Consider the following 25,293-nt stretch of genomic DNA (forward strand, 5'->3'; position numbering starts at 1 on the left):
ATTTTTGTCTCAGTGCCACTTTTTCTGTTTATTGTTTACCCTAGACTTCAATTGCTTGGAAACCAGGAAATTGGAAAAACACCAGGGACGTGTTTCTCAAATATACCAGCGCTTTCTTAAAAAGTCAACCCACAGTGCTTTTTGATGCAGGATGTAACACAGCTCATTTTTCCTGCATACAGCTGGATACCCTGCTCTCTGTTTCTCCTACTGTCTGAAATTCTCATCGTGATTGCACGTGATGCGAGCCGAGGTTTGATGATAGACAATTTGGAACAAAGACAGGAAAAGTCTGTCTCCTTTCCAAGGTCACAGACCTTTCTGCTGCTTCCTCTCTGCTGCTCTGACTGGCCAGATTGATTTGAATAGAAATCAAGTCAGCATGCAGCCAAGTAGGGCAAAACGTACGTGTGCGTGTGCGTGTGCGTGTGCGTCCGCATGTGCGTGCGTGCGTGTGTGTGTGTGGGAAAGTCAGTGCAGACTTGTTTCCTGCATGGATGTTGCATAAGATGTGTGATTAGACTACATAAACATGGTTTTATGTTTGACAAATCCTAATGACTGATGAGAAATGTTAAGGATTGAGTTGTGTATATTTTAGTAGAACAAATTTGTTGTTTGATTTCAAACTTAAGGATAAATGTACCTTTTTGTTGTAATTTATGCAGCTTTTAAAGTGTTTGTACAATTTGTTTTATTGCATTTCTGTCTGTGTATTCTCTAGTACTGTGTGAAAGTTGTATGATGTTAATTTAGATGTTTAGATTCTCATCCATCATGCAGCACCAGCAGGGAGGTATCTGATCAGTCCCAAATTAATTCTGCTGCATGATAGACCTGAAACCTGAAACCTATCTGGCCCCCACAGAGCTTCAGTCTCAACATGTAGTCAGTCTGGGGTTACATGAAGAGACAGATGACTGCGAGTTAGCCTGAATATACAGACAAACAGCCAAGTATGAAGTTCTCCAAGACAAAAAAAAATTATATTGATTGGATTCAGGTGCTTTTTACTGCATTAATTGATCAATTAAAAACTATTCATGACATTATTTTTTGACAGCATCCCTACTTTTATTGCCTAAAACCTTTGCATGTAGTTTTTATCTAGGCTATTATGAAATCTAAACAATTTTTAAATTTTTACATAGTTTTACAATGCTATGTATTTGTAGGCTGTATACAGTATGTATATATATGAGTATATTAACATAATTCTGGCCCACTACTAAACAGTACATGCACCTATTTTTTTTTATTTTTTTACAAAAAATGTACTCACAAAAGTGAATCTTTCTAGCCTATATTTAAATATTTTAATTAAATAGCTATTCCAATAAGAATATATATTTTTTTAATTCTCATGTGTAACCTTTGAAATATAATCCTTTTGGAATGTAAGATATATTTAGTACCATGCTAAAATATAAGTTTAAAGCACTTGTAATTACACTTATACAGTGTGTGTTTGATAATTTAAGCACATTTTGCTGATAAGGACTCTTTTTTTTTTTTATCTTGTGGTATTGACATTTAAATGACCTAAATACTTCTTCAGCACTAGCTTCATGTAATTTCACTGAGAGAAATAAGTTAATGTGCAGCCTTGTGGTTCATGTTCAGCTCGATGAAGTAATTTATAGTCTCCAGGAATGAAAACAGCAGAGGATGTGCTCTTATGTTGCTGCTCTGGACGATGTGATGCTGCCCTCTCCTGTACATTTTGTGATCAAGTCAAGATGTCATCCATAAATCGTTAAACCATTCTGAATTAACTCTTTCAGACAGCTTGCTCTGTATTTAACTGCAGCCCACAGAGTTCGGGTTAGAGTCGGTAACTCTCCATTTTTTTGGTTCCCCCGTCAGAGTTAGGAGGGGAAAAAAATTGATGGGCGGAGCTTAAACTTTGGGGACTTTGTTCAAAAAACTAGATCCAACTGTGTCGCTGTGGGTGCAGCTTTCACGGAGGTCTGGAGTCTGAACACTCAGGAATAACTGGCCAGCCACGGTGTCCAAACCCGACCTGCAGCCAGCAGCAGCCGGCGGGATGAGCCTGCTGAAGTTTCTGTGTGCGATCATCACCAGAGCGCTATTCATCCTGGTTTCCCTGACAGGAGTCTGGAGGGTGACATGGGTGAAGAGCAACCCGGACAAGGAGGATTACAGTTACTGGTTCCTCACTTTCCTCCTGCTGCCGCTTGTTGCTGAAATGATCATAACACTGAAGAGACGGAATGGAAAGGATTACAAATGGTAAAACTTGTAGCCCAATATTGTAATTATATTATCCCTGAGGATGCATTTGGTTGCTCATTGCCCCTGAGCTGCTCATTTTTGTGTAAAACTAATTCCAACGCTCTGGTTTTCAGAGATTTTCTTTGCTTATTCGATGCACAGTATAATGCATGATTAATTAAGCTTTTGTCATCAGACTTCAACCTCTCCCCCCTCCCTGAGATCCCCACATCCTGCTTAGCCCTTTGCTGCTATTGTTAAATGTTGTTGGTAACCCCTGACTCTGATTGCAGGAACTGAGCCTCCCCAAATAGCCTTGCTCTATGTATGAACTTAATTAGTAAACAATACTCTGTATTTAATTTTCTTAATATGTAAGTTATCTGTTAAACTTTCTATTTTATTTGACATAATATTAATCTAGTGCAATGCAGTATGTGATCTAAAGAGAAGCAACCACCCATCTATTGCCTTCTCCCTGCTCAGAGATGTGCAAAAGATTTTTATGATATCCTGTGTGATTATTCACTAGGGCTGCAAATAATGATTGTTTTCATTGGCTATTCCTCTGTCCACTCATTTCACAACTAACCGATTAGCATGTAGTCTTAAAAGTGTTATATAATTGAAGAAAATGTTGACCAGTGTTTCACAAAAGGCACAAACTAAAATGTTTTGTTTTATTCTGACCAGCATTCCGTGACCAAAAGATTTCCAGTTCTTTATCAAAGAAAATTAAAGGAAGCAGAAAATATTGATATTTAAGAGGCGTGAATCAGGGAATTTTAGCATCTCGTCATTAAAAATGTTCCCAAAAAAATAATCAAACATTGCAGCTTCATGATCAAGCCTTAAAAGAAACAGTGGCTCGTGTGGGAGCTTGAGGAAGTGAACAGAGAGCAAAGTGGAATTGCTTTAGGGCTGCAACTAGTAATTACTTCCACCCTTTAAAAATGTTATTCAGTATCAGAAAAACAAAGAACTGCAGGAAATCTTTGCATCTGAGTGACTGGAGCCTGATATATTTGCTTGATGGAGGTGGAAACAGTTTCATCAAATCAGTTCTACATGGTGTATTATTCATTGATAAATGGTTTGTCTTACATCAGTTTGCAACTGTGCTGATGAAGTGCTGCTGGTTGTCTTGCAGGTTTTCTCCTCCGATCTTCTTGTTTCTCATCAGTATCATTCCCTCCATCTGGATCCTGGAGCTCCACCACCAGCAGAACAAAGCCATCGGCCCCGAGGTGCTCCATGCCAGAAACGAAAATACTCACTGTCACCGCTTGAAACAGCAGCTCGCATGATTTCCAAACGTGTAATCTAATGAAATATGTTGATGTGTGGGAAGGTTGCAGAACTCCAGCTCTTTGCATATAAACCTGCAGTTCAACATTCATTTATCAGTTTCATTAAATACTGCATTGTCTTTTTAATCAAATGTGTAGAGTACAAAGTAAAAAGTACAAGTATCCTGTGAAACTCAGTCTGTAAAAGCTTCTTTCAACTGTTTTCAGTGCAAAAAGCTTGACTCCTGGGGGAATGTGTTCGGGGCGATAACTCCGAACAAGACTGTGGGAAACATCACGTACCAGCATTACCTGAAGGTAAGAGTGATAGAATGAAAAATGTACTTCCCCTCACTTGCCTATAGCAGGACATATTCTCGTGTGATCTGTCTGCAAAACCCTGACATGAACAGGACTGAGACAGGTGATTTTTTTTTTTTTTACATGATGTATTTCATTGCTGTATGCAGGGAAGTGAAATCAACCAAGAGCTCAAACCACAACAGAATGGCACAAATTTGCAAACGCACAACTCTTGTTGCACATTTCAGGAACCCACTGCACCCAGCCAAGAAACAGTCGAGCACAAAATACCCAATAAGAAACACATGGCCATTAAACTCTTCAGATTTTCTAGGCATTAACTAGCAAAGACCTCCACCTCGATTGGGTATGAACATAATTTATGGATTATGGTACGGTGGTATGCGTTGGAGCTGAGCAAGACATGCGGTTTGGGGAAGGCTCAGCTGAGAATCCACTGCAGCTCTCGGGCCTTGCAGATCCCCAAGGTACTTATAAGAATCACGGAGGGAATAGAAAAATAGGAGGACGAGAGGGAGGGTGGGTGGGGGAGTCACGAACAACGGGAGCAGCGCACGTACATCAGTAGCAGACAGATGTGCCAGATAGGCAGGTATTTGTAGGCACATGGCCGGAAGTGGAGTGTTTGAGGTGTGGTACTGCTCCTTAAATTCAGATAGTTCAATTAATTGAACGGATTTGTGGATTCGTATGAGATGAGTCATGCTAACTGTCTTCCTCTGCGTCCAGTCTTTATGCTAAAATAATCTAACTCCTGCCTGGCTGCTTCTTTAACATGGAAATCTTTCCAGTCTTCTTTAAAATGATTGATGAATATTTTATGATGTATTTCTTGGAAACCACTTACACTGCAGTTTGGATTCAACACAATATATGGTTCAGTATTTAAAGTATTTCATAACTAACCTGGTCAGCTGATGAGGAGCAGTGTGCTTGATATGTCTCATAAGAATATCTGCATGGGAGCAAACTTTAATTTTGCAGACTGTTGTGTTTCAAACAATACAAAAACTTTTTTTTTTTCCACCTATGGCATTTGCTTGATTTAGATTTTGTTTTTTTGTTTCGTTGTAAACACATACAAAGAGTCATTAATCTGAAAAGAAATTGGCAAAATAATCTCAATAATGCAGTTCACCTGCAATTTTCCCCCCAAAAATTAAACACTATCACACTGAAACATAGTTTTTAGCACAAATTTCTTTCACCGATATCTTCAAAAAGCAGCATCCTTCTCTTTTTATAAACCCTAATGTGAAGTCAAGAACAATGTGGTGAAGAGTGCTAAACTGTGGTTTCTGTGTTGTTATCAGAATGATATATGGTTGACAATGTTTTTTATTTTTCATTTATAGTAATATTTTTTTGTACAAAGGTATTCAGATTCAAAATACTATGGTAATCACTATCAAAAGCAGCACTTAAATCATGAAGAAACTGTTGTTTTGTTTTGCTCCAGGTGACGTGAGGCAGGCCTAGCAATAAACCTATGCTAATGGTATGCATATCCATATAGGAAGTCATAAAAAAGAGAGGGCGGAAACTTCCACTGAAAATCGTAAAACATTATGACTTAATAACCTAACAATGCACTTATTAGAGAACCAAGAATACAATTAAAATAAGCTACAATCTCTGCTTCATTATTTTCATAACCAAAGCAAAAAATAAGTGATAGAATAAGGATGAAAAGTTCAGTTTAGATTGATCAAAAGAGAGTATTTCTGAAAATAATTATAAACACAAGAGGCAGAAAAGCAGTGTGTCTAATAGCAGTGAGAGGAGAGCATTTAAGGTCATTTATATCAAAACCAGTTAAACAACCACGCCATCCATTTAACCCAGGGGAATTACAAATACAAGGTTTGGTCAGCACACTTCCTAAAGCTGGCTGCATGCCCCAACACGTCTCTGTTTTTCACTCATAAAAGCAATGGTCAAGTTGTGCAACACAATGAACTCACTGAAGGATAAGTCTGGTGATATACTGCATTTTCCTTTTTGTCAACAAATTCCATTAAAATAAAAAAGAAACAGTGAAGTGATGTGAGGAAGGTTTAGGCAGTGTTGTCAAATCCTAACATGACTTATAACCTCCATTGTTGTACAAAAACTATTAAAAACACATCTGTTAATCACATCGTTGCACTTGGTGACATTTTCTGAGGAATGCGGACATTGTTATTTATTTTGAGTCAGTCCCACGCTGACCTTCCTGCTGCTATAAGTGCTTTTGAGTGCACCAAATCTGTCTCTGAAGAAAGTCCTGAACAAATTACAGATGTACTTTCAGTGTTGTTTGCCAAAAACTACATTGTCCAGATACTATAGGAAATGAATAAGCCTTTATTTAAAGAAATAAAACTATAAACCCACCGAGCAAATTTTTTTTTTTAACACCTGTGCAATCGAATTCAATCAAATTCAACAGTTCTGCCACAAATTCTACTTTTATGAAGCTTTATTAATTTTCTGTTTTTGTTAACATGAAAAGGTGATCCTTTTTTCTATTGAGGTCACAGCAGGTGGTGTGCTGGACTGAATAATATAATGATTTGTTCTGAAACTTTTGTCCATGTATTACCATTAATGAGGAGCAGCACTGTTGTATTTGTTTGCATTAGATTGCACAGGTGGTCCTCATAAAGTGATTGCTGAGTGTATGTTTGTTTGTGTGTCTTTAAAAGATTTAGCCACTGACACTGCAGGGAAGTTGGAAAAGTACTGAGAGACTGAGTAATGCAACGATAATATTTACCTATAGTCTGTATGAGCTCAGAGGTAGCTGCAAATTAAGGGATAACATGATGACTCCCAGAAAACCTGTTTAGTTGTCAAGAAATATCTCTCGGTCTCTTTTCCTTTTCCAGAATATTAACCAGGCGTTGACAGCTGTCTGCTCCAATGACTGGATCCTGGCTCTTCATCAGATCCTGCTCATCCTCCTCATCGTGGGGAAGTGGCTCCTCCCCTTGGGAGGCGGTGTCACAAGAGATGAGCTGTCTCAGCTTCTCTTAATTTTCGTTGGCACGGCAGCAGACATCCTCGAATTCACTAGTGAGACGCTGTCAGATGTCAAGTGGGTGGCTAATCGTGTTCCTCGTTCTGTTATGAATATTCTTCATAGTTTTCATACATTAAATACAAACAAAGGTGTAGAAATGTGTTGAAATTATCACAATATTTTAACTGAAATAACCCCCAAAACTCTTAAGACTTTCTATATTTCCAATGTGATCTTTTGCAGAGACAACAGTCCTGAGCTGGTCTACATCATTTTGGCTGTATGGACCTGGAGCATGCTGCAGTTTCCCCTCCATCTGGCCGGTCAGTGTGTGTTTGTGCAGTAAATCATTAACTTTGCTGCTTATTAAGCCGTTACAGCAGAGGTTTATACCACGGCCCCAGAGTGGGACAATCTAAACAAGCAGTTTAAAACTTATCAAAACATTAGTAAAGTCTAAGCCTGAGTAAACAAAGAAATGCAGATCAGCACTATCTCTTGCGGTGGGAAATAATTAACCCCAAATTTGTTTCCACTTCCCCAAAGAACATAAACACAGACACAGACATGTCCCTACTTTCAGACTGTTAAAAACATATTGCTACAACAGAAATATGTACTATACAAACCACTTATGGATTTTTTTTTTTTTTATATACATGCTGATGGTCTTTTGAGGGGAATTCAGGGTTTGAAATTCAAGTTGAACAAAGTCTTCATTTCTCACCGTGGCTGATAAGAGGAGGACATTATCAGGCAAAGCCCAACAAGCAGATGTTGTTGCCTGAAACTTGTTACACTGAGCACAGAGAAGAATATAAACCCGCTTTTTGAAGTCTGAGAGAACAAAGGACAGGGTGTAAAGAAAGAAGAAGAACAGAAAAACTTTGTTCCCAGAACAGATAAACCCCATTAATGGTCTCAATAATTCATAACCCCACCATATAATTTATGAATGGATCTTACTAATGATACTCTTATGTTTATCTTTACCGTCATAGAACATTTAGTGCACTTACCTTGAATGCAGAGTGCTCGGTCAGTGTGAACAGTGTCCATTTGTGTGGGTGTGTCTTTTTGCGAGTGTGCGGCCATGTTTGAATCCCTTGTAAACACACGAAGTGTCAACATACAGATGCAACATGTTCATGCATCTGAGGCTTACAGTTGTCTTGACTGTGGAAACAGCAGTTGATCTCACCAAACGGTCCATTTAGTAGCTCTTTTTGGAGCTTTCGATCACATCCAATGATCTTCATCAGCTGATTAAATTTGTCCAGTAATCCTTAAAAGTTGAAACCTTTAATTTTTCCGTCGATCATTATAAGAATTTGCGTTTGAAAATCTGAGGATGATTCTTGACCTTGAACATTTGCTGATGACGATCATGTGATGTGATTGAAAGGCCCAAAACAGCCACTAAATGAACCTTGTGTCCCCAAATGTTCATTCATAGTTTGTCTGTAGATGCAGATGTCAGATAAACTGCATTCAACTAAAACGATATTTTAGGAGCTAAAAATAAGAAATGTAGTTATGAGAACCGGCTGAAAAATTCAGTTGGATGCATGGATACAACTGGTTGTTCTTTTGTCTTTGCTCTCATGTTCGGGGATTGAACTGGTTAATTACAGCTTTTCCTTTACAACATAATGTATTTCTTAAAAAAATGCCGACCAGTCCAGTAAAAAATAGTAAGAAAAGCTGCGCAACTGTGGAAAAAATGTCCCCTCGGGGATTAATAAAGTAACTACCTAACCTAACCTAACCTAACAGACTCCCATAACTTCCTCAATGAGCGTTTCATTCAACTGTTTTTGTATTCTTGTCTCCTTCTATGGAATAGTTGTGAACTCCAAACCCAACAGTGATGTTGATCCGGGCATCCAGGAGCCCTCCTTCTTGACTAAACACAGCACTGACATATGGAGCATCGTGGAGGCCTTGTTGATCCAGGACGGGCCTTTTCTGGTGGTCAGGCTCACCGTCATGACCCACTTCGACGTCTTCCACCAGATGCTCGTTTTCTTTGCCATCAAGAACTTCCTGGTGGTCATACTGAACTTTTACAGGTTGGTCATCATATGCCAGGACTTCAGAACCGCCGGTCGCAGCTCTGTGAGGGGCAGTGATGTCCCGTGACTTCAATGAGTACACCATGGCAGTCGAGGGGAATCTGGGAGATGGAGGGACATTACAATCAACGGTTTACACTTATAGTAAAGTGGTGAAAACTGCAGTTGGAGCAGGAATAAAGGGAAATGTTAAATTTTTGTTTTCTTCTCCCAATTTAGTTGACTGTCTGGAATCAATTAGTTGTGAATGATTAGAAGCAGAAAACTATGAGCAATCATTTCCTTACACTTGCAAAAGGATGAAGTTGCCAAGTTCACATCCAACTCATTTCAGAGCTCTTACTTCACTTCACTGACATTTCTCTGAACCTCTGTCGACTCAGTTAAATGGATTGTAGTACTTATATGTACTCGTTGGATTATATAGTGACAAACTGGTGTGACAAAGAGCAGAGAAGGAAGCAGAGCCAAACAGGAAAAGGTTGTGGGGGTCCAAGTGAAAGAATACCCTGATATGATCTTGTGTAAACCAATATTGCACAATAGCACCATACAGTTACATTAAAGAAGTTTCACAGCACGACCTCTGCTTGTCAGAGTCGTGCCTGCTGTACAGTAACTGAAGCCAGGCTCCTGATTAGATAAGAGTTTGTCAGATTTGTAGCCGTGATGATGCATGATGTCTGGCTGAGAGGAAGTGAGGGCAGCAGGAACAGGAAGAGAGGCAAACGGATATAGTGGATGACACAGAGGCTGTGAAGTGCCGACAGACGCTGAGATTGAGATGGAGCAATTTTCCTGTGTAAACCCGGGCAGGAAGTTTAAACTGATAAAACTATCCTATTCTATAGGAGTTGGATGTGTAAAAAAAAAAAAAACTATCGCATCATTGGAAAACCATTGGAGAGATGTTATTTCGTCCCTCTTAGATGACGACTCTTTACAAAAAGTGAAAGATGCTTTTAACAGGTCAAAATTATGTTTATTTGTTATCTGAAAATGATTCAATCCTGATGGTTACTTTGATTATTGTTACTTCGGGACGTGCTAGAAATGAACTTGAATATCTGCAGTGTCTATAACTCAACCCACATAAAACTTTACTCAGGTAATGAGCTCCATTTGAATTGTGTGTGACATAAAAGCTCAGCTTTTGTAGGCGTTATACTGCCAATGAATCAGTATCATCCCTGTTTTATGTGACAATGTTTACAACCTCAGCACAAACTGGGCAGTTTAACTTGTCAATAAACCAAAATTATGTGTTGTTTTTATTGTTATCTTTTTTACATTTTTAACCCAAAGGCCACCAAATATCATATCCTGTAAAGTGTCAATTTTTTTTTTTATCTTGTTTTATAAACTGTATCATATGCTAATGCACCTCCTCTTCATTATAATTACTTGTTACTTAAAAAATATGTTCCTGAAACATGATTTGTTTTTACAGAAGCAGTGTTTTGAAGATGGACATCAGTACTTAATGATGGATGCTCTGAGGCATATGTCATTACATTTATTTGACTTGTATCACTGCTAATGTGCTCCAATAGGAAATTTGAACTTGTCCTCTTTGCATGTTTGTTTTGATCTCTTTCTCTTTATATTTCTGAGTCAAAGAATATATTCTTTGAGCAGGTTGCATTGCTCACCTTCTAGTAACAGCTGCTCTCAATGTGTAACTCAAAATCCATCTTAAAACCTAAATACCTTTGTGCGATTTGAATAGTTTTGTATAGCCAATGTAATACCCACAAACAGAGTGCTGTCTCCCCTCTGTGGACGTCAGTGTAGTAACACTTTGCTGATGTCGTCTTAGGACAGCTTTGTGACACTGAAGCGGTGACAGACTCATCATACAGTTTTTGTTTGTAATATTGCATCAGAATTGGTTTCATTTGAGGGTTGAAGGGTTTTCAGCTCCCAGTGAAATCACTGCTGTCAAACTGTCATGAGACTCGTTTTGTTATTCACTGTCAGAGCGTCAGTTTCGCCTTCTCTCTGCTGAGTCTGTCAAAAAGGAGTCACCAGTATCAAAACTCAAAATCGGAACCTCGTCACACTCACACTGTTTGACAGGTGTACTGATGTAAGCAGCAAAACAAGACGACATTTAAGTTAATAATGTATTGTGATTCTGTAGAAAATCTGTTTGCATGTGGATTTTATTATAACAACAGTAACACTGTGTTAGTTTCTCACCTTATTCATCCCTATTATTTTACTTTAAGGTTATTAAAATATTCACCTTCCTCATTGACTGACAGAATCATCTTGTTCTTGTTCTAACTCTTCATTAAATCTGTATGATGATCACAGTGAGAGATATTGAACAAGATTTTGATGCACAGCATAAGAGACTGCATGCTCATCCTCAAAACAAGCAACTATATAAAGTAGGAGCAGCCAGAACTCCTTGTTCCTTATCATAGACTCTGGTGGTCTTTGTAATTTCACTGGAGAAATGGACTATTTTTCGAATAAAACATTTTTTCACATTAGTCTGTTTTGATGATAGTGGTTGGCAGCCCAGTCTCACACCTGACTGCATGATTTTCATACTAATCAAACCTCTCATTGGCTCTCATAGCATTCTCTCCATTGAGGCATCAGCATTGGAAATGTTTTAACAGTTCTTTAATAAGATAAGAGAAACTTTATTGATCCCAGTGCCACAGCAGCAAGATAGATAGATATATATACAGATATGGAAGAATAGGATGGGTGGGGGGACAGACGGACGGATAGACGGACGGACGGATGAATCATCGGTGTTCAAATATAGCCTAACACAAGTGACAAAAATATTTGAAAAAGTAATAATAATCAACACAAAAATTGCACTTTGTCAAGCATTTTGTGTCTTCTGATAAAAGTTTTAGCAGCTACAATACATACAGTTATTGCACTTGCAGTAAAACTAATAACTTAAAACTAAATGTCCTATAATGCAAGAAAAAAACACAAAACATTATACATGTTTTTCCGTGTATGTATAGCATATATGTGTATAAATATGTATGTATATGCATATATATTTAGGCCTATATATAAACCCGTACAGAGAAGGAACAATACAGGGCAAATAAAATCATCATTGTGTTTTTTTGCCTTTAACTGTATGTTTTCTTGGTTGTCGGAGTGAGCTGGGCTGCCATCTAGTGGCAGTTTCATATACTGCATCATTTTTGCCATCTCTGGCTTTTCTAACTCCTTTTCTACCTTGCCTCTTACCACCCACCTCCTCACAGCCTAACTACCTGTTGTGACATCAAAACTACAACTTTACGTTTGAAAAATAATTCGTGCTGGTCAGGACTCGTAGACCCTGTCTGTTTATTCTTTGTAATATGACACATTGATTGGGGCTGGGCCTGTTCCAGCTTTTATAACCAAACAAGCCCTGCCCTTCAGGTCCCAAACCAGGTTGACGGCTGCGTTGCATTCTCGGGTGGGGCTGAAGCTTTTATCTGGTATCCGCACGTCACCCTACTGTCACTCTCTCTGCGCTAAGACGCACAAGACACCAACTCGCACCAACTCACACCGCCGGACGGACAACAACTCTCTGCCCGCTGCTTGTCCTTCTCTCTGCCCCGCTGTACACACTCTGATCATCGGTCATGTTCCGCTGCGGGATCGCCTACCCTCGGTGCAAATGGATCGTGCCCCTGCTGCTGCTCTTCGCCATTATTTTCGACATTATCGCCATCGCCGCCACGTCGGGATGGGTCGAGGACAAGGACGCCAAGTCCGACTACGCCAGTATGTGGGACCATTGCCGGGGCAGGAATGACAACTGGGAGTGCAAATCGCTCATGGAAAACTGTAAGTTTCACCTGACGACACACAGTAAACATCATAGGTTAGGTTGTTCCAAAATAACAACACCAAGGTGAATGGCGGTGTTTAATAACATGAGCTGATCCGGTGTCTGTGGCGTAAAAATTCAACATTCACATACTGTAACTTGAGACTGTCGACCTGTGATAACCAAAAAGTCTAGTCTGAGGGGGAGGAGGGAGGCCTACAGCACTCCCAGTCAGTCAGGCGGAATGAACTTTAGTCTCCACTTTTGTTTTCGTTGTCCACAGCCCGCGCAGATGGAGCAGAAAGGGGGCAGGCTTCGTGCAGGTGGTGTTAAAGAATCCCTGACAGCCTCCTCTCCCTGTTAACTTTAAATACTCCCTGCTAGGAGGAATATTTATCCTCAAGTTTGTTTGTAAAGGCCGAGAGCATGTTTACAGAGACCCACAATATCAGTGGTTCCAACAAGGCGAAAACTAATAAATGAAAACTAATGAAAAATGGAAAGAAGCCAATTCAAACAGAGAATACTTGATATGATCCACTGAGCAGTGAGTAAAAGTGAAAGACGGGAAAGAAAGTAAAGATCAAAGATTGACACCTGTCTGTACCTTCAAATTATATAATCTCAGCCTTTATTTAAGTTCTTAAAGAACTAAAGGAACTGTGTTTAATAAAGAGCAGATTTGTTTTCTTGTTGTCACTTTTTATTGTATTAATCTTTTTATTTATAGGTTGATTTCTTTGTAATTCTTCAGTTCTTATCCCTATTTCTATCTATCTATCTATCTATCTATCTATCTATCTATCTATCTATCTATCTATCTATCTATCTATCTATCTATCTATCTATCTAAAGACAATTCACAGTGTTGTTATTTTAATAATGTCGTAATTTCAAAATACTTTGTTGCTATAGATTCACTTCAAAACTTTGAAAGTCTCCTTGTAGATATTTAAATGATCTGTAACCTTCTGCTGCCAGTAAATGTTCTTTTTTTTAAATTCTGATTTGAATATAAATAGTGATTAAATATGAGCTTCAGGCCAGTGTCATACCACACTGATTCAAATACATGCTGGATAAAATCTCCTGGAGCAGGCATTTGAAGAATCGCTCCAGTCATATTTCCATCCCCGCCGCTCTGTTTGTGGATTTTCAGGCTCCTCCAAAAACTACTGATGCATTACGCTGCTAACACCGGTGCTGCACATTTACAGCGCTGCTTTTATTACAACAACCACTTCTATCACTGCCAACAGATGAAATATCTGAGCTTTGTGGGTTTCTTGTAAGGGAGTCAGCGGAGCAACAGAGCTCAAAAGTGGCTTCAAACTTTAAGAAAAACTCATTCCTGTCCAGCTGCTCTCACAGTGTGGTATGTTTGACTCGATGTGCCGCTGGCAAGCGTTGGCAAAAACGAAACACCTTGGGCACATTTTACATCGTTTTTGACCTACCTTCCTAAAAAGCAAATGAGAAGCAGGTTTGAACAGTTATGTATTTCTAGACAAACTGTTTATGAGCTTTTCCATCAATCTAAACCCTTTGGTTTAGATTGATGGAAACATAACTCACAGGAAGTGTGTTTAACAATAGCTGTGAGCAGAGCAGAGCAGACGTCACTTCGCTCTCTCTCTCCTACTCAGGTTGGATTTTGTTATCCCACACCCTCAGTCACCAACAAAGACAACATTGTTGCTCTTACGCAACTCTATGGGAGGCACCTCACTCAGCTAAAGGCATGCAGGTCCATGTTGGGATCTGCAAAAAGTATTATTAGTTATCAGTACTTTCACTTGTTGTGGGCTCACTATAGCTGAAAGCATGTTGCCCATCTCTGCACAAAACGCACTTTTATCACCGTTACATATTTCTGGTTTATAGTGTCGAGTCTTTGATTAGACTCATTATTCCTGACAGAAAGTGCTTCAAGGTTTGTGTTAATGACTTCAAGGAACTTTGCAATGTTTTATGTTTTCACGACACCTGAGAACGAATCTCGAATACCAACCTCAAGAAAATCCTTTTTTTTTTTAGTTCCAGTCCTTTTGCCGTCAAGATTTTCTATCATCGTCTATCGTTTTATATCATGAATGTTATTTTTGGGCTGTGAAACAAAGCATTTGAAGAAATCAATTTCTAATAAACTGTGATTGGCATTTTTTTTTTTTTTACTATAGTTTTGAATTTACATGAACTTATTATTTAAGTCAAGTCAGTTTTATTTATATAGCACATTTCAATACAACAAAAGTTGATCAAATTGCTGCACAACCTCAAACAGAGATAAAACAAATCTGAAAATCTGAAAGACTTCAAACTTTTAAGTCATTAAAGATAAATAAAATAAATTCAAACAATATTAAGCCAAAACAAACACACGGGGACATATACGAGCAGTAAGTTAGTTAAATGAGAAAATAATTGTCTGTTAGGATGAAAATAATCGTTAGCTGCAGCCCTGGTTTCGATTTCAATTGGCTCTTTCACAGCAGCAGCAGAGAGTCCTATCACAAACAATTATTGGTGAGAACTAATTATTGATTTAACACTCGTGTTTTTATTTAGTTCTAATAAATGTGACTGTCAATAAGTCAGCATCATAGACCCGCTATGAGGGCTGATAATACAAGTTGCTGTTAACAGTATTTTGCAGACATTTCCTGTCCTCATTTGAAGTTTTAGACCAAGTAGTTTTGTTTTTCGGTTGAACTGCTCTCTGCTGCTGTTTTGTCCAGTGCTGCTTTACTCTCAGCAGGACTGAGGTAGTAAAACAAAAGACAAACACAGCTTCCAGAAGACTTCTGGCTGGATGCACGGTACATTTCTGCCCTGCAGTTCCTCCGCAGCACAGATGGTGTGTGTGTGTGTGTGGAAGATGTTTGTGACTTGGAAAAGGACCAAACGGCGTGTTTCAGCCGCTCCCATGTGTTGACGGGAAGACTGTATTCCCTCAAACTGCAGCCTTCCTGTGACCAACAGGAACAAACATGTTTTTGTGTTCATGAGATGACGATATTCTGAAACAATGAAATTTATGAAGCCCTCTAATCTTTTGGAGTCTGTTAGTTCAGTTAAGGCAATCTTATAAATGGAAAGAGATTTCATTTTCCTTTATTGGATTAGCAAAAAAAAAAAAAAAAAAAAAGAAATTCCAGTCTGTGTAATTTATTCATAATCAGCTTTCAGATAGTCTTCTGAAAATGTACCATATCAACATTTCAATATAAAACTACTGGGACTGTAACCACCCATCATTCTCTTTATCTGTTAATCTGCTAGTTGATTTCTCAATTGGTTGTCACAAAAATGCTCAGTGTAATTTCCCAGAGCTCAAAGTGGCGTCTTCAGATTTCTTCAGATTCCATATTTTGTCCAACCATCATTCTTTAATCCCAAAATATTCATGTTACTGTCAATCTATTGAAATGTGACTTGAAACAATTGATCGAGTATGAAAGTAGTTGTGAGATAATTTGCTGTCCATTAATTTATCAAGTAACTGTTACTCTGCGCTCTGGATTTTATCCATGCTGCCCTCTTAATATCATCACTCACTCACTGAGCTAAAACTTTAATGAAAGATTAAAAATGTTTCACTTGAAAACTTCCCGTATGAAATAAAGCTGTGTTCACTGTGTTTTCGAGCACTACAGTTGCTGGTTGGGCAGGTGTCGCATTAAAATTCTTTCCAGGGAAAGTGCAGGGTGTCGAGTTGATCTCTGCTGCGTGCTTGAAAGCCCTCTTCCAAAAGGTTTGATGAATATTATCCTTGACTGTAAGACCAGATCTGAAGGTTTAGAAACGTCTCCCTGGTTTTTCAGGGCCGAGGCTGTGGGAGAGTCAGCGTGAGTTTATATTTGTCGAGTTCCTTGGGAGCCTTTTAGTAAATCTGCAGATAAAAACAGATTCCTGGATGTGTGTGGTGATAATGAACAGATGTGGAACAGCTGGATGGCATGAAGTCAGAGTGATCGGCAGTTCCAGTGGTCACATCTTAATGTGCGTTAGATACCGAACCCTTCCAGGCTAAAAACTGAAGCAAGCACTCAAAATGAAACGATGCTAAGGTGAAGCACACTTTTAACACAAATGGAACACACTCCAGAGCCTGAGAGCGAACAGTTAGTAGGAAATAGCAATATTTGAGCAAAATGTAAGAAGAACTTTTAAGAAATTAAATATAAATGGAGATTGTGGAATTAATTCCTTTCTTTGTTTTGCACATTAATATGCACATTTTAATGTGAAAAATGACCCAGAGGTCATCAGCAAAGTGTAAATATAAGTGTGTAGAAGGCATTCAAACACTGTAATTGCATTACAAATCACTTCTGCATAGTTTTTAGGATACTGAATTTCTACTGGATCTTTAGCAATTTAAAATTCACCACAGTGAAGATGATGAAATATCACTGTATCATCTTCAGTGTTCTTATATGATTATTATGTGCAGCAAGCTGATTTCTTCCATTATATGAATGTTTTTAACTGGTGTGTACCAATCATTTATCTGCTCTGTTGCCGGACTAATGCCCTATTTTTTTTTGTATATGTGATCATCTAATTCTTCATACATAGAATTAAGAGAAACAATGATACCATGACGATGTGCGGGTGGTTTATTCCCTGCATCTTTGTTGTTAGTAATACAAAAAAGTCTTGAAACAGCAACACTTCTTGAATGTGTTGCCTTTTGTTTCACTAGTTTGAATTTTCAGAGATTTGCTTCTTGACCTCTGGATAAAACTCTCTGTCCTACAGAAATACTTTGAAAGTGCACTAATAATAAGTGTATTGTGTTGAAGATCAGTCTGAATTCGTTCAGACTGACAGGAGCCCTGCGTTGAGTAAAGAGGAACTGTGTGTGTTGATGAGCTTGAAAAGAAGTCAGCATTATTATGATCATGAAATAAGATTGAACCAGTCAAATTAGTCTGATGTGTATGTCATGAAAGAAATGCCTCTGGCTGAGGTAGGTTGGGCATTGCCTAAACACACACAGGTGTGAATAATTTAGGTTGTGGACTGATCCGGTATCAGCCAATTGGGTGTGACTGTTGAAACTCCACACAGAGCGCTTGGCTGTAGTTTTGAGATATAGATTAATGTGAGGATTACCTGCGTTAGTCTTTGTGTGAAATTCAACCTTCAGGCTTAACATACGATCATATCTACTCTTAACATGATGGCCCACTAGCAGATGGAGACATTCAATACAATGTTTTTTTGTTTTTTTTAATGTACACATTTACTGAGCAACATAGGAAAATCTGAGCATTTTATCTGTCAAGCATTTTATACACTTTCCATCATAAAAATTGAAAACTGGGGAAGTGCGTCACGCGTGTTACATGACTGTATTTCTGCTCCATGTTCCCTATAATTATAGAGGTCATGTCTGCAGAGTGGCAGAGAAGTGAAAAGTTTTTAAAGGTGTGGTGGGTGTGAAACAAGTCAACTGTTTCTCACCCTGTCTCTTGATGTCAGTTTGAACCCCATCATCATTGTAAATTGTTCTGTCATGAGTTCATGTTGTGACTCGTAACTGGTGAGAAAGCGTCAACAATGACTAAAGACCATGTAGACATTAAATGACAAACGACTCCTTTATTTCCAGCAACTAAGCTATGAAGAACTCCATAACTAAATTCACCTAAAAACGACATACTGGTCAGCAAAAATCAATTATTTGCGGACAAATGTTATAGATTAGTCATTTGTAAAATATTATATAAGCAGTTTCTGCTTTAATTTATGTGCTTCTCCACAAGGGGGCTGGTTTGGGAAAGAAAAACACAACTGCATTAATAAAGCACAGATCCTAAAATTATCTTTAGTATCCTTTATAAATACCTGATGTGGTCTATGATATCACATGGTATTTAAATCTTTACCACAAAGACAACTGATGTATTGTCAGATGGTTATTTCCTGTGTCCTTTTAGGATGTTATATTCTATAAATACAAATATCATCCAAAGACAAAATTGGTTTGAGTACATTTTTCTTAAAACCCATTCGGGTTGATCCATCTGTAGCCTGGCAGGTGAAACGCAGAGCAAAGAAAAGTCTCCACAGCAGTCAGTTCACTGCAGCACTTTCTGCTGCTCATTACTTTGAGGATGTGGTAATAACTGTAGGTGACTCGGATGAGTTTGTCGCCAGTTTTTTCAGACTCTTGCAAAAAAACAAACCTGAAATTAAAAAACTGAGGAAACATTTTGAAAAATTGGGAGGTTGTGTTCCCCCATCGTAGGAGTTCTGCACTTTTTTTCTGCAGTTCAAAGTTTATCAAAGTCGTTTCCCTGTAGTGTATGACATCTGTATTGTTTCAGGACATACATGACGTAACATTAATTTTAAGATTGACCACTTAGTTTTGTAGAGTTTATCCACTGGCCTTGAAAAGCTCACAAAGACCCAAAGGTCATCACGAGATAAATGAAATTCCTATTTCAAAGTTATGACTTCTCATGTTTCCATTTCTGTTTGTGAGCATTACACTAATTTATTTGTTTCTGTTGGACTCCAGCTTGGGCCCAGGCAGTGGCTGCTCTAATGATCATCGGCCTCCTCATCCTTATCGTCGCCTTCATCGTCTCCATTTTGGCTATGTGTACTGTCAACGTCGGTCTGATGATCTTCACAGGTGGACTGTTGATCCTCGTCGGTAAGTACACACACACACACACACACACACACACACACACACACACACACAAGTAGGCACAGAGACACCCAGTTTCCATGAGTATGAATACTAACACGTCAATTATTTAGAAATGTTTAAAGCAGAGACAGGAGAACATGGCAGCTGTCAATAAAACAAACAAATAAATCAGTTTCTGCTTTTGAGAAGAATAAAGCAGACTAGGTGCCTATGTTAGAAAATGTAAGTAGCTCTTACTACTACAATAAGAGCAACACTCAGCAATAAATAAAATGACGTAAAACTGATGACGAACACGCCTCTGCTCTTATAGTGCATAATGTTCCCAAACCTGCTTCCTCCAAACCTCCCAGATATCAGTACCATAAGTTTACATCAGTCTGAAACTATCATGCCCTTAATCTTTTGATTTAATACAACTACACTGAGTGTAATTTTGTGTCATGCCTTAGCTGAAAAAAAGTGCTGATACAGCTGACAAATTACGACTTTAAAGCTTACTAACACCTCACCGATGAATTAGGCTTTGTTGTTCTGGGAATGTGTGAGGAGGGGTGTCTACAGACTGAGAGGGAATGAGACATTAGGGTCAGGCAGAGAGATGAAGGTCTGTATAAGGGTACATAGTGAAAGTAGATGCTAAAAAAATTCTAGTTTCGGCATCCTTTCGGAAAAAAGGGTGAAGACGATGATCTGTTTGACGTTAAATAGGAGTACCAGGACAGAAAGGGAGTGGGGAAAGTAGAGCTGAATGTGTTCTTCTCTGATTTAACATCTCTGTGGGAACTGGTGGTTTAGCCTGTTACAGACTGACTCATCCCACGGCGAGTCAGAGAACATGGGACAGAGCCAGACATTTGAAATATGCCGGAAGGAGTTTCACTTCATTTGAGCTTGCTTCACACTATTTCTGAAAAGGTGTTGCCAATGACTCGTGTATCAGTCAGTCTTGGAAAAAATTCAAAGATGAGAAAAAATGTATAGATTATAAGTAAACTTATTTCTTTTTTTGATCTCTGGATGGTAGGAAAATTCGTAGGTATATTCACAGTTTCCTTCTCAGCCCCTTAACATCATTTTCCCCTGTTTTAATTCAATACGAGCATTGTGTCCAGACTATAATCACTGTGAAGAAAACTGAAGCTTTGAGTAATATTCTGGCAGAGCCTGATTAGTGCGTCACTGCTGTTTGCCACAAATCCTTCAAACTTCTGGTGTCAAAACCAAACCATAATATTTTCGGGGATGGATACCTCTCTTGGGCATCTTGATAAGTCTGTACAATGTGCTTTTCATACCATACGGATATGAACTAAAGCGATGGTAGCCTCTAGGGCAGGAAAAAGCACTCCGTCATCTCAACCATGTGTTATGTATTGGAAAGCAGGGAGCAGTAATGTGAAGTATTCACAGCAAAATGGTTACAAAACAAAGTCAATATGATCCTGTTACTCAGTTTATAAAGCAAAATTCACAAATTATCAGCGTGTTTCTGACACTGAAACCTGCCCTTGTAATTGACGTGAGAGTTTGTGTTGAGCTGAAGTGAAAAGATCCAGTTATTCACTGCCTGCCCTGCTTTTTCTTAAGAGCAGAAAGAAACAGGATAATTAACAGGAAAGTGCACCAAGGAGCAAACTGGAGTTACACCTCTGACTTTGACAGACAGCCATCAGTGCCAGAACTGATGGCTCACCACTTTCTCACAGATGTTGATATGTTGATGTAACTCTGACACACTCTTGTGAAGGTATTTTCCACACCCTGCTGTTAGTGTCAGTGCAGTTTGTCCTCCCAACTGGCTTCATGACTGACTCAGTAATGTCGTCGTTCAGTTTCTTTGTTTCTCTTGTGGTTTTTGAAACTTTGTTTGTCAATCTTAGAGTTGAGTCTTTTTTGTTGTTAGTGGGTTTAAACTTTAACTTTAACTGTTTTTTGAGAATATTGTTCCTTCTCTTGCTGCAGCTCAGTTTGCATTGATAAGTTATCTGACCAATCTGACATACAATTTAGAGTTGGTCTCTTGTTCTGTCGTAACAGAAGGTTCAATACATCAAATTTGATCTTCTTTTAACCAAATTATAAAATTAGAGTCAGAAATAAATTATTAGATATATTGATAGGTTATTAAGATCACATTGTATACCTCACCATATCATTTAATGCATTAAACATCAAGGCATTTAGCAGTTGTTAGCATATAGCATCACATATGTATTTATTTGAATAAATAAACAACAACATTCAAAATCCTTCTGTTCTTCAATGTTCAATAATAAGTAGAAGGAGAAGTTTTCATTTTCTTGTTGTTGTAACTTTGAGTTCCCTGGAAAACTGGTTTCTTAATCAGACTGACTGTGAGGAATACATTTCTTCATGAACATGAGACTTTTCTGCCAAAGTGAGAAAGGTTTTGGTGATTTCCTGAGAGATTTCCTATCTGTGCTGCTCTTCTCTCTGGTTTGGAGAAGGTGATATTAGGTTATTTTGAACACCAATCACAGTTTAGGATTATTCAAACAAGTTCTGACGACAGTTATGAGGTTGTTTAATCGGTATACGTCTCAATGGCACTGTCAAACTATTCAAACCTGTGCACCAAACCATTATCGTCTGTCCCTCTCTGTAGTGATTCTCCAGATCATCGCTCTGATCATCTACCCCGTCAAATTCAACGAGCTCATCTTCGAGGGCGACTATTTCTACACCTGGGCCTATGGGTTCGGTTGGGGCGCCACCATCCTCAGCTTGGGCTGCGCCATCCTCTTCTGCTGCCTGCCACAGTACGAGGACGAGCTGAACGATAATGCAAAGATCAAATACTTCTATTCCTCCTCCTAAAGACAAAACCTGCACACCCACCCGATTGCAGCCATTTCCTCTTTTCACTCTGGGCTGGGTCTGTGCTGGCCATTGAAAATTTTTACACTGTACCATTTCACCAAAGATTAGCGACGGAAAGCCTCTCCTCCACCATTGAAGGATGAAGTTAAAAGAAAGAAGTGATTCTTACAGGAAGTGGATTGTGATTGGATGTGGCATCTGCTTTAATGTACAGACCTCTATTTTAGATCAGTTAGCATCTTCAAAAAATGTTTTTTACCATGGTGTTTTTTCACATGAAACATATTCCTCAATGTATCTGTACTTTTTAACTGTAATTCTCAATGCAAGATCACCCAAGTGCACTTAACTTAAAGAAGGTAACTAATCGTAAAGCTTAGCTTTTACCTGATTCATGTCAGAGCTCCTAAAATCTAAGTAGATGAGCAATCCAGACTCAAATTTTTGCAGAGGATGCAAAATAAATCATCACAATCAGCTGGTTTTGTCCTGTGTGTTATATTTTTTTTCTCCATTCTTTAAGGAGTGTCTTTTTATTCTGTACTTTTGCTGTGTATAAGGTAAGATGGAAGCAAAGGCCTGGACTCAGAAACTGAATGTAATCAGTATAGAAACCGTACAGAAATGTAGTTTACATACGTTTTTCTTTTCTGCTGTCTGGCTTTGTATTCTTATTTACTTATAACCAAAGGGGGTTTTCATTGTGGGAGTTTGTTGTGCTGTCTTTGGATGTGTCGTGGACATTATTAATAACATATTTCAGGAGTAGGCGAGCGGTGTTGACAGTTGATATGATAATGATGAAGAAGAGGTGCTTGAATTCTGACTTGGTCGCAACTGTTGCTTTTCTGTCACTGAACAGGAAGTAAAGTAGAGGAATTTACATTGAGCCTGGTAATTAATCTAAAAACACAGTCTTAGTCAGAAATCATCTTGAGGGCTGAATTTCTTCCATTTCTTAAATAAAAAGATGTTTTTGGATTTATTTTAGAGCTTGTAAAGAAATATTGCAAAAAAAATTAAATGATCCAAATTCATGTGAGCTGCCTTGTTTAATAATGATGTCATAATTTGGGTTTAAAGGGAACAAACAGAAATTTGGAAGCTCAATGTGTTTTCCACAATTCGTTGCCCCAGAGTACGTACATTTAGAGTGAATTCAGAGAGAAGATAAATTTTTCACCCGAGTTAACAAATTTCTTTCATTCACAGACAGATGGCCAAACATTGTATTTTCCAGTTCTGATAAAGCCACTGGTTTGATGAGACACTGAGACTAAGGTGTACAACTCTCTGATTTACTGTGTGTAAAACTTGTGCCTTAGCTTCTTCAGTGTTGTGTTGTTGAATCCTTGAATGTTCTCTCCAATTGGTCAGTCTGGATTTACTGACTCACACTGTCCAACCAAGTTATTTTATTTAATTAAATGAAGAAATGATTTATGACTGCGGGATAAAAACAAAGATGTGATAATGCATCATGGATCAGTGGCCAAATCCACAACTTTTAACATCTAACCTGGAGTCCTTCAGGTTGATTATGTAACAAATTTCTGCCTAAATAACTGCTGTAAATTTATTTCATCTGGTGGAAGTTTTAATTGGTGATCAGGACGGATTCAGGCCACTGAGGAAGCTGCATGTCTCGAGGTGATGTTAAAACATGCTTTTACTTATATGGGCATGAATCTACATTCATAACACCATCAGCTTTTAAAAACACGATTCGTTACTGTATGGATGAATACTGTACTATAGGGAATGTCTCATTGGAAATTTCCCAGCTTTTTCTGTTCTGCTGTAGTTTGAATTATCTTTGGTAGTCTGTGTATTTTTATGCAATAAAGACTTCCTTTTTTTGAAGCGGTTACATTTTCGGACTATTTTTTACAATGCACCCATTGTGTTTTTGTTTGAGAGGAACACAAGCTGGAGAAAGTGGAAACTGTCATTTTCATTACTTAAGTGCATATAGTGCTATACAGTTTTCCAAATGTTTCATAAAACTTCACATTGCTCCAAGTTTGTCGTAACAAAATGGCGGAAAACTTAAAAATAAACACACAAACACCTGTAATTTACTTTAATATTGTATGTGAATCAAATCTATATGAAACTTTGAATTATTGATTACAATGCTATTGAGGTGAAACATTAACTTCCATTGTGATCCGCCTGCAAATAATGTTCCTGTCTCAGGGATTGCCACCAAACACGCACACACATGCAGGCACGTAGAGGAACATTTGATAAATGACACAGAAGTCCACAGATGTGAGTCATAAATTAAGATAAGCACACACCCAGAGAGTCCCACCCTTGGACAGGCCTAAGTAAGAATTACTGTAGCTCAGCATGTCCTGACAGCTCTCGCTTTTCTGTGGAAGGGGTGGGGAGAGAAATTAATGTGCAGAAGACACAAGGGCGTGTGCTTGTGCGGGGGGGAATCAGTTCACTTGTCATATGTCTTTTTTTCCAGCCAGCTTTCACAAATCAGCTATTTTTTATGTATTTAAATAAAACGACTTGGTCTTGTTTCAACACATTTGTTTTTTGTCATGAATGGAGTCAGCAAGAGTCAGAAAACCAGACGGGCCAGTTGAAGATTCAGGGAGTCAGTAACAACACTGAAGAAGAAAAGGCACACGTAAGTCAGATAATTATACACCTTGGTGTCTCATCAAATGGGAGGGGTGTGTGACATGAGGGTGAGGCATATGGAGGAGGGGGGGGGGGGAGACGGACGATAAGGGAAAATAAATGAGATACTGAAAGAGAAAATAAAACGCAGTTCAATAGTAGAGAAGTCTTTTCCTTCATGCCAAATCCACTGTCATTTTCCCCCACTGCATGTACATGTTTTTGGTTAGCCTCACATTAAATCACAGGGCAGGAGACCACTGCTTCATTATAAAGACTGTCGTGTTCATGTGGCACCTCATTACAATATTTCTCTTCTTGAGACTTAGTGAGCAACAAGAAACAAAACCTGCGACACCTTTTAAACACAGGTCACGGATAATACTCAAACATGGGTA

The 25,293-nt window shown here is 38.5% G+C and overlaps 2 protein-coding genes across 2 annotated transcripts; both read left to right on the plus strand.

The window, feature by feature from the left end:
* Positions 1–1,959: 1,959 nt before the first annotated feature.
* Positions 1,960–11,179, plus strand: LOC138195199 (transmembrane protein 26-like). The gene is made up of 6 exons (XM_069144381.1): positions 1,960–2,253; positions 3,386–3,482; positions 3,753–3,842; positions 6,719–6,927; positions 7,096–7,175; positions 8,699–11,179. The coding sequence occupies exons 1-6, from the start codon at positions 2,048–2,050 to the stop codon at positions 8,992–8,994; spliced, it is 978 nt and encodes a 325-aa protein (XP_069000482.1). The 5' UTR covers positions 1,960–2,047; the 3' UTR covers positions 8,995–11,179.
* Positions 11,180–12,350: 1,171 nt separating this feature from the next.
* On the plus strand, positions 12,351–24,118 carry perp (p53 apoptosis effector related to pmp22). Its single transcript, XM_069144394.1, has 3 exons — positions 12,351–12,755; positions 19,274–19,411; positions 22,041–24,118. Exons 1-3 carry the CDS (start codon positions 12,551–12,553, stop codon positions 22,250–22,252), a joined length of 555 nt encoding a protein of 184 aa, XP_069000495.1. The 5' UTR covers positions 12,351–12,550; the 3' UTR covers positions 22,253–24,118.
* The last annotated feature ends 1,175 nt before the right edge of the window (positions 24,119–25,293 follow it).

This window comes from Embiotoca jacksoni, unplaced genomic scaffold, assembly GCF_022577435.1.
Source record: "Embiotoca jacksoni isolate LCO1_2020_lvr unplaced genomic scaffold, fEmbJac1.0.p SCAF_12, whole genome shotgun sequence".
Lineage (NCBI taxonomy): Eukaryota > Metazoa > Chordata > Actinopteri > Embiotocidae > Embiotoca > Embiotoca jacksoni.

Excerpts from the sequence above, each read along its gene's own strand:
- LOC138195199 (XM_069144381.1), top strand. The coding sequence starts at position 2,048 with ATGAGCCTGCTGAAGTTTCTGTGTGCGATCATCACCAGAGCGCTATTC. Across the intron at positions 2,254-3,385 it reads AATGGAAAGGATTACAAATG|GTTTTCTCCTCCGATCTTCT; the intron begins GTAAAACTTGTA and ends GTTGTCTTGCAG. Across the intron at positions 3,483-3,752 it reads ACAAAGCCATCGGCCCCGAG|TGCAAAAAGCTTGACTCCTG; the intron begins GTGCTCCATGCC and ends AACTGTTTTCAG.
- perp (XM_069144394.1), top strand. The coding sequence starts at position 12,551 with ATGTTCCGCTGCGGGATCGCCTACCCTCGGTGCAAATGGATCGTGCCC. Across the intron at positions 12,756-19,273 it reads CAAATCGCTCATGGAAAACT|CTTGGGCCCAGGCAGTGGCT; the intron begins GTAAGTTTCACC and ends GTTGGACTCCAG. Across the intron at positions 19,412-22,040 it reads TGGACTGTTGATCCTCGTCG|TGATTCTCCAGATCATCGCT; the intron begins GTAAGTACACAC and ends CCCTCTCTGTAG.